This window comes from Kogia breviceps, chromosome 2, assembly GCF_026419965.1.
Source record: "Kogia breviceps isolate mKogBre1 chromosome 2, mKogBre1 haplotype 1, whole genome shotgun sequence".
In the NCBI taxonomy this organism is placed as follows: domain Eukaryota; kingdom Metazoa; phylum Chordata; class Mammalia; order Artiodactyla; family Physeteridae; genus Kogia; species Kogia breviceps.
In genome coordinates, this window is record NC_081311.1 from 174049311 (window position 1) to 174058837 (window position 9527).

Sequence of the window (9527 nt, forward strand, 5' to 3'; positions counted from 1 at the left end):
CTGAGACTCTGCATCATTAGATCTGGAAAAGACTCTAGGAATCTGTAGTTTTTAACTGGCAGCAGCAGGCTGTTCTGGGACCAAACATGAAAAATACTACTCAGATCTATTCCTTCTTCTTTTCTTTTCTTTTCTTTCCTTTTCTTTTCTTTTCTTTCCTTTTCTTTTCTTTATATGTGTGTGTGGGTGGGTGGGTGTGTGAGTGTGTGTGTGTACCTGTGTGTGTGTAGCTGATTTACAGTGTTTTGTTTGTTTCAGGTGTAGCGATTCAGTTATACATATATTTATATCTATTCTTTTTCAGATGCTTTTCCCTTATGGGTTATTGAGTATAGTCCCCTGTGCTATATATGAGGTCCTTGTTGTTTACTATTTTATGTATACTAATGTGTACATGTTAATCCCAAACTCCTAATTTATCTCCCCGCCTAACGGCCCTGCCATCCATCTTTACTTTTGTATTCTCACTAACTGGAAAAATGAACTGGCCCGTAAAGTTTACTCAATAAATATCTGGGGGATATGAGCGTTATTCCCTCGTCTGAAATTCATCGTTGTAATAGTCCACAGGACCTCTTTCAAATGCTCAGCACAACAGGCCTACACACTCACATCAAAGTTCAGCATTTGCAACTTTCAATGTGTAGGATGACACAAGCACCCTGCATTTGATCTATTTAATGGGCATTTATAATAGGCGAGATGAGTAAGCAAAAGAGAGAAAACAGAACTGTGCTGTCCCCTAAGCCCTCTGCTCCTTCGTACTTCTCATTTTATGTCTCCTGAGATGCCAAATTACTGTTACAACAGCAGTGTCCAATTCCAGAGTTTTGCTAGTGTCTGAGGTCCAGTCAACTGTTGACCTTACTATCCACATGCTTGCTTCCTAGTATTGATAATTAACATAGCATTTGTATCATATACGTGCTTGGTTAAATGAGAAGAGGTCATTTGGTTGGCGGCAATGTAGACCAAACTCTCCCAAACAAGGAGACTGGGTAAGGACCCGGAGATCACCATCATAACACCAGCCTCTGGTTCTCTGTCTCGGCTTGTCTTTGATGGTCATTCAGTAACTGACATGAAGACAGGAAGCAATCATTGAATTGACCCACCTCTGCTCAACTCCTATGGCATTCCTCTTGGAACAAATGAATTTTCATGTTAAAAATGTGAAATAAAATTCATATTTTATGGTAAGGCAAGAAAAATTTCAAGATAAAAATTCTTTTCTGCCCTTGGGCCTCCCCTCTCCCCCCAGCATTGTGTATCTGCATTAAACATCAACCAAACCTCCCCCATCATCAAGAATACCTGCTCAACCATAAACAGCAACATTTTCCTAGCACCAACAAGGCAACTCCTTAAAATATAACATTCCTTCTTTTTTTAAAAAATAAATAAATAAATATTTATTTATTTATTTTTGGCTGCATTAGGTCTTCCTCGCTGAACCCAGGCTCTCTAGTTGCAGCGAGCGGGGGCTACTCTTCGTATGGTACACGGGCTTGTCATTGCGGTGGTCTCTCTTGTTGCGGAGCACGGGCTCTAAGCGTGCAGGCTTCAGTAGTTGTGGCGCATGTGCTTCAGTAGTTGTGGCTCGAGGGCTCTAGAGTGCACGCTCAGCACACAGGATTAGTTGCTCCGCGCCATGTGGTATCTTCCTGGACCAGGGCTCGAACCTGTGTCCCCTGCATTGGCAGGTGGATTCTTAACCACTGTGCCACCAGAGAAGTCCAACATTCCTTCTTGATCTTGTAAATGGTCACATGACACACCACGATGGCGTTTACATCTGGATTATGTAAACTGTTAATAACATGTCATTTAATGTACAACTGTCCGTCTCAAAAAACTTATATATACACTGTGTCTTGACTTCTAATAGGCAGAACAGTTCTCAGAGCTTCCTGAGGTGCTCTTCCCAGGTCATAATCCTCAGATTTGTCTCGAATTAAATTTTCCAATTCTTTCTTAAATTGACTGATTAATTTTTCATCGACAAGAACAATACGTCTTGGGACTTCCCCGGTGGTCCAATGGCAAAGACTCCACGCTCCCAATGCAGGGGGCCAGAGTTCGATCCCTGGTCGGGGAAGTAGATCCCACATCCACGCTGCAACTAAGAGTTCGCACGCTGCAACAAAGAAGTCCGCATGCTGCAATGAACATCCCGTGTGCCGTAACTAAGACCTGGCGCAGCCCAAAATAAATAAACAAAAATAAAATAAATATTTGAAAAAAAGAAACAAAAACAATACGTCTTTTTGTTTAAGCAACAGGTGGTTGTGACTGTCAGTTTTGCTTTAACAAACCCACAAAGAAGAAAATTTGAACTCCAAAAGTCCAGAGGGAATAGAATAAGACACCTGCTTACATCAAGACCTACCCCTTGAAAATGGGGAAGGAAAACTGGAGAGGGAACCCATAGTGAGGAGAACATTTTGAGGGTGTAGTTCAATAGAGTGAGTCTTGACAGCTTTATGGAATAGCTGCTACTTCAGTTTCTGTGCTTGGTGGAACTTTTATAAGGTTAGTCCAGAAGACACTGTGGATTCAAAGGGAGGAAAGAGGGAAGAAAGGGAAGAAAAAGCTTTAAAATCTGGACTTAGAAGAAACTAGGATATATAGGAAATACTCATGTGTGTAGGGTATGTAGGCTGATACCAGGGTTATCTCGAATTGTTGGTTCATCTTCATGGGGAGAAGGTTAGTGGGATCCTGTAGGGTATCCCTTCTCTACTTTCACCTCAGACACTCATCTCTTCAAGGTACCAGTGTTTAAAGAGAGGATAGAGAGCAGGAGGAAGGGTAGATTAGGAGATAGTTTGGGCATGATGTCTTCCCCCGGCCACCCTCCACTGTTGACCTTTTCTTTAAGTTGGGATTAGAGGGTGGATAGCATTCTCTGCCTGTGCCCCAGGAAGGGAAGCAACTTGCAAACTTGATCAATGAGATCCAAGGTCTCTAATTTTATGTGCCTTCAGTTCAGGTGTTTCAGGATAATTTCCATGTCTGATGCCTGTGATTTTATGCCTACTAGGCAAATAATGTAAAACTTGGCACTCCAAGAAGCTTTTGGCTTTCTCATTCATGTTTGCTGTATTATTATTGGCAAACAGAGAACCCTGGCTAATGTCTCCAGGAAGCCAAAGCTAGTTTTGGAGTTTAAAGGTTAAAGAACTGAGATTTAGGAACAATTAATATCAAATAATACAAGAATCTATTTTTCCAGGGAAGGAACCTTTAGAAAGAGCCTTACCATGTGCCCCAGTTTTCCTGGAACGGTCCTGGTTCCTGCTTCTTGCTCCAGTGTAATCCTTAATAGAACACACTCACACTCACACTCAAAAATGACTCAGGATAAGCACGAAATTATATGCTTGCTCTGGTAATAGCTACTTGGGTGGTGGATATGGAGCCCTTGAAGGCGTGAGATGGAAGGAGACTCTACAGAGAATGAACGACCATGTGGGTACATCTAAGGACAGAGAAGAGAGTTGCAAGGGAAGGAAAGAGCAGACCACCCAGCAGCAGGTTGGAGCTTGCAGACTAGAGCAGGGTCATCCAATATTAAACTTGATATTGTTGTGCTGTTGTGATCTAAACTTGCATCTCTCCCCTCACAACCTCTATAATAAAGCTGGCTGCACACATTAATGCTTTATGTGAAAAATGGCTCAGGAATTCAAGGAAAAGGCACTATGTCTCCACTTCAGGTCAGTGTGGATCCACTCCATGACAAGGCAGGAGTTCAGAGTGGAGAGTAACTGGGAAAAGCATAAACAACTCATCTCCTCTCCAGAATTCCAAGAAACATTGGGTATATGTGTGTTGGAAGAAGCGGGTACATAAGCCTCCCACCTGCTGTGAGATGAGCTTTGAGCCATTTATTAGAATCTCAAAGGATGGGGTACTTCAGGTGAATTTTGACCTGAAGCTGTCAGCTTTACTGGGGAACTTTATAAGAAACAGTCCTAAGAACCATATTTAATTATCGCAGGATGTTACTGAGGACGTTGTTTACTCGGTATCTTCCTTACTAGGACCCACAAGAAAATTTTCTTTTAGGTTTCAGTACTGGGAATGGTTAGGCTAGTCTTGAATAATTAATTTATTTGTCTTATGGACTCTGTCAGTCATGGAACTGATCATGTTTCCTTCTATGTCTTGGCTGCTGGATCCAAATCTGCTTCTAACTTCAGCCACCAAAGTGCCTTTATAGCAGCCAGTTTGGGCTCAAACTTCACTCCTGGCTCCATCTCTCTCTCTCACTCACTCTTGTGTTTCTTCTGACCCCATTTTTTCATTCCCCTATTTTTAATTTCTTTAATTTATTATGCTGTAATTTTTTATTAGTGACCTTAATCTATGTTTTTAAAATAAAGAAAACAACGCAATCAAACAAGCAAACTTCTCCAGTAAATTTTAGTACCCTATGTTTGATTTAGTATTATTTTTCTTTATTATTATTATTATTATTTGGGCTGCATTGGGTCTTCACTGCTGTGTGCAGGCTTTCCCTAGTTGTGGCCAGCATGGGCTACTTCTCATTGCGGTGCCTGCGATTCTCATTGAGGTGGCTTCTCTGGTTGCAGAGCACGGGCTCTAGGTGCATGGACTTCAGTAGTTGCAGCACGCAGGCTCAGTAGTTGCATGATGCGGGCCCTAGAGCATACAAGTTTCAGTACTTGTGGCATGAGGGCTGTAGAGCTCAGGCTCAGTTGTTTTGGGGCATGGGCTTAGTTGCTCCATGGCACGTGTGATCTTCTCAGCCCAGGGATGGAACCCGTATCCCCTGCATTGGCAGGAGGATTCTTAACCACTGCACCACCAGGGAAGTCCCTTATTTTTCATATATGGTCACAGTACTTTACTCCTATTAAAATGATGGGAGGCAGGCACTTCCCTGACAGTCTAGGAGTTAAGACTCCATGCTTCCACTGCAGGGGGTGTGGTCTCGATCCCTGGAAGGGGAACTAAGACCCACATGCAGCATGGCCAGAAAAAAAGAAAAAAAGATAGGAGGCAGAGTTTTCCTATGTGCATATGGTTTTTGGTAAATATCCTGAAAATTTTGTACAAAGCACATATAGCAAAGATACCATGAATTCTATTGGGAAATCTCATGGAGGTAGGAGGTATTGGAAATGGGAGAAAAGGGATGGAGGCTGTTAGAAGGATAAGGAGTGCAGTAGGTAAGAGGACCAGTTCATTTATTTGTTTGTTTATGGAGCTAAAGTAAGAGTCTAGATGAGAATGGCTTTCCGTTTCAATTAAGACTTGGACTGTATAGTGAAGATGGTGAGGATAACCTGGAGGGATAACTTGAGGTGTTTCAATAAGTACTTGTTTATTATTGTAACTGTAAGTATATCCTTGTAAGATTAACCACAAATGGGTTGAGCCCAGTTGAACTGAACTTTGAGCCTACATGGCCTAGCCTTTAAAAGAATGCTGGCAATAATATCCTCTACTTAATTCCCCTTATAAGAGGTTGTTACCCATCTTGAAAACATATGTTATCATGTCTGGTCAAGTGCCATTATTGCTTTTGAAGTCCTAATAGATTCAAAGAAAGGCAGGACTCTATTAGTGCCAGAAACACAAGCTAAATATTTTATTAGATTCTAAAGGAGAAAAGTGGAGAATGAAAATACTTCAGTAAAAATCTGTCACCCGTCTTAAAGAACCAGCTTTGGCATTCATCGCCCCCCAGTCAAGATATCTCCTGTACTCCCCTGGCCTCAGGAGGTACTGCCTTCCCCTGTAGTTGGGCAGCTCGTAAAGGACCCAGGAGCCCTCCAGCACATTGAGGGAGTGGATCTCATTGAGGTGGAAGCGGTCCTGAAGAGAGAGACAATCGTCTGTGATCTCTGACATTTGTCCTCTGAAGTCATCTCTCTCATAGATTCTCATTCTGTAAGTGCCGGAGTGCTAGGGGGGCAGACAGAAAAGAAAAAGTAAGTGAACACAAATAGAGAGAAATTAAAGTTCCCTTAGTCCAAGTCTGCTTTCACCACAACCATGTCGCAGAGTTAAGGAGCCTTCCTGGTCCGTATCGCCCACGCATGAATCTCACGGCGGATGGGCTAAGCTAGGAACAGAACTTAGCAGCTCTTCAACTGCTAAGCACCAGTCTCTGTCCTTGGGAATTTAGGTTTGTCTAAAATAAAAGTGATCATTTTAGTGCTTCTTATTAGAGAACGTCCCTCTCAAAGGAGAAAAGTGAGCATCATTGGAAAGTGAAGCCTCATTTGATATAGTACCCTTGTTATAAAGGAATCAACATTTAGCTATTTTCTGTAAGACTCATGTTTTGGTTTTCATGCATACTATGGATTACTAAGCTCTTGAAAAAAAATAAGATGACACATCTTCTCTACCTCTGTTTTCATCATTTCATTTTCAGTTCAAATTTCCACCTATGTGACCCTTAAGCCTCCTTTCTGGCCTCCTACCCTTCACTTCCTGGTTCCCTCAGCAGCAGGAATGGTCTTCTCGCAGCTCTGTTTGGATGACACCATATCTCATTCTCCCGCACTTCTGCACATTCTTCTAAGAACTCTGCCATCACTCTCTAGGAAAGACTGAATCTCAAAGTTTAGTTTTGGATGTGGCCTTTCCTCTAATTTCTACCTCTAGGTGAGCTAATAGGTTCTGCCTACAAAATCAGAATAGAAGCCAGGGGGCCTCTCTTCTCTAGGAGGATAATCAAATAGAAAAGTAAGCCAAAGCAAGCAAAAGTATTGTTATCAATTAAACAGAACCAGATTGTATTTATAAGTTGTGCTCTATTGGATTCCTGAGTTGATATGGCTTGGAATGACCGCTTTAAGAAATTATATCTTGGAGTGGGAGTTTGGGGTTAGCAGAGGCAAACTCTTCTATACAGAATGGATAAACAACAAGGTCCTACTGCATAGCCCAGAGAACCATATTCAGTATGCGGTGGAAAACCATAATGCAAAAGAATATAAAAAAAAGAATGTATGAATGTATAACTGAATCACTTTGCTGTACAGCAGACATTAACAGAACATTGTAAATCAACTATACTTCAATACAAAAAAAAAAGAAATTGTATCTCGAACAGATGATAACATCAGTCTCTTCTATGTTCTGCTTTTTGTTAATGAGCCTTTTCATTTTTGATTCCGTTTAAAACATGAAAAACTAGGAATATGTGATTTAAAAAAAAACCACCACAGAGTTCGTGAAGAATGGCTTGCCATCTGGGACACCCTTCCCGAATGGACTGCATGCACTGGGCTCGCTCCCCCTTTCTGCTCTCCAGTTGGAACGATTTGGTTGAAGGGTGACAGTTTTTAATGGCTTTGATTTCTAAAGACAGGAAGGCAAAGACAGAGCCACACTCACCGGGGGGATGAGGCGGCAGGAGCGGACGGAGTCGTTGAGGCCCATCCACTGCTGGTAGTCGGGGTAGTCGCCGCGCCGCAGGAAGTACTGGGTCCCCTGGTAGTTGGGGCGCTCGTAGAGCATCCAGCAGCCGCTGTCCACCCGGATGGAGTTGCAGCGGCTGAAGTAGGGCTGCAGGTTGGGGCAGTCGCTGCCGCACTCGTAGCGGCGGCCCTGGAAGCCCCGGTCCTCGTAGAAGGTGATCTGCAGCATGGAAGATGTGGAAGCATGAAGCGATTTGCACCCCCGCTGAAGATGCCGCAACTCGGCAAAGGTTGAGCATCAGGTACCCAGCACTTACCTTTCCCATTCTGGAGAGAGGGAGCAGGAGGTGTTCGCTGGATCCTGTCTGGGACTAGGGGGAGGGCCGCTGTATAAATAGCAGCCCTGACTGCTGCCTCCGCAGGAAATCACACAACAGGAGCCCATTTCGGTGAGTTAAGGGGATTTGCAAGCTCTCCGCTCTCCCTCCCCCTGGTCACTGTGGTTAGCTGAATGTTTACTCTTATTCTTTCTGGTAGCTTCGGGTTGTTCTAACTCACAAAAGCTGTTGTTGCCACCAAAATGAAAAGTCTTTAGCGTTTAGAAGGATGAGCGAAATTCTATCCCCATGCTTTTATTTTATAGCCTAGTCTGCTTAATTGACTCCTTAAACGGTAATTAAACTAAACCATGTGGTCTGCTCAGGGACTGGTGTTTGAAAACAAAACAAAACAATAATACTTCTTGAAAACCAGAATTTAAATAATAAGAAACCTTAAGGAAGAGGGAATCAAGTAATCTGTGAAAATGCTTTGAAGAGCACGAAGCGTAATTCAAGATTCTGTGATTGAAAGCAGCTTGTGGCCTTTCTTTCTCACATCTCCCTTGGGGCCTACATCCTTCCTTCTGCTGATGGCTGCCCAGAGACTTGCTGGCTCTTTGGGGTCCCTGGCCTCCTTCAAATATCCTAAGATCTATCTTTTCTCTTCACCATGATAAACTCTTGCTCACTTGATAAGGGTGATTTGAGTTAGTGTAAGGAGTAATGTAGAAACCCTCAAGATACAACACCCTCTACTTCCTCAGACTTTTCAGATGCTAGACAGCACCAGACAGCAGAGCATCTTGATAGTATGGATTTCACAGTGTGATATGGGGACCTCTAAGGTCCCCAACACACTTTCAAGGGGTTCATATGGTCAGAACAGTTTTCATAACAATACCATGATGTTATTTGCCCTTTTCAGCCTTATTCCTTCACAAGTGTACAGTGGAGTTTTTCCAGAGGCTATATGACACTAAAGAGATTTGGTAAAATGTAAAGCAATTCCAGTCTTTTCATCGTTTTTGCTTTGGAAAATATGGTTCTTATTCATAAAATATGTTACTTATGTTAACATGTAATAGGTTTACTACCTAAGGCTCTTCCTATAAAAAGGGGAACCCGCAGTGAGTAGGAGTCCCTCTATTGGAATAGAACTAACACAGTATCCAGCAGATACCCAGGCCCTGACATGACCCTCTATGGGACGATAAAGAGTATAGGTGGCTACAGGCTGGCTCCAGTCTATTTCATAGCCTATGTCATGTGACATTGTAGAATTCATCCTGACCTCTTGCAAAACTGGTGGCGGCACTAAGAGAGCCCTGAGGCAAACAATTAGATTAAGACATTTTAGGGATCAAATAAAATACTAGAAATAAAGCAGGCTGTCCCTCGGTATCCGTGGGATTGCTTCCAGAACTCCCGGGGATACCAAAATCTGCAGATGCTCAAGTCCCTTATACAAAATGGAGTAGTATTTGCATATAACCTACACAATCTGCCCATATACTTTAAATCATCTCTAGATTACTTATAATACCTACTACAATGTAAATGCTGTGTAAGTAGTTGTGAATACAGTGTAAATGATATGTAAATAGTTGCCACCCTCTAGGTGGACACAAAGCACTGAGCTGATATCCCTATGCTATGCGACTGCTTCCCACTAGCTATCTATTTTACATTTGGTAGTGTGTATATGTCCATGCCACTCTCTCACTTCGTCCCAGCATACCCTTCCTCCTCCCTGTGTCCTCAAGTCATTCTCTATGTCTGCGTCTTTATTCCTGTCCTGCTCCTA

The 9527-nt window shown here is 42.7% G+C and overlaps 1 protein-coding gene across 1 annotated transcript; it reads right to left on the reverse strand.

The window, feature by feature from the left end:
- Nucleotides 1-5661: 5661 nt before the first annotated feature.
- On the reverse strand, nucleotides 5662-7802 carry LOC131749020 (gamma-crystallin B-like). Its single transcript, XM_059051503.2, has 3 exons — nucleotides 7721-7802; nucleotides 7381-7623; nucleotides 5662-5937 (listed from the first exon to the last, which is right to left on the reverse strand). The coding sequence occupies exons 1-3, from the start codon at nucleotides 7727-7729 to the stop codon at nucleotides 5662-5664; spliced, it is 528 nt and encodes a 175-aa protein (XP_058907486.2). The 5' UTR covers nucleotides 7730-7802.
- Between the last annotated feature and the right edge of the window lie 1725 nt (nucleotides 7803-9527).

Excerpts from the sequence above, each read along its gene's own strand:
- LOC131749020 (XM_059051503.2), bottom strand. Across the intron at positions 5,938-7,380 it reads CCTGCCGCCTCATCCCCCCG|CACTCCGGCACTTACAGAAT; the intron begins GTGAGTGTGGCT and ends CTGCCCCCCTAG.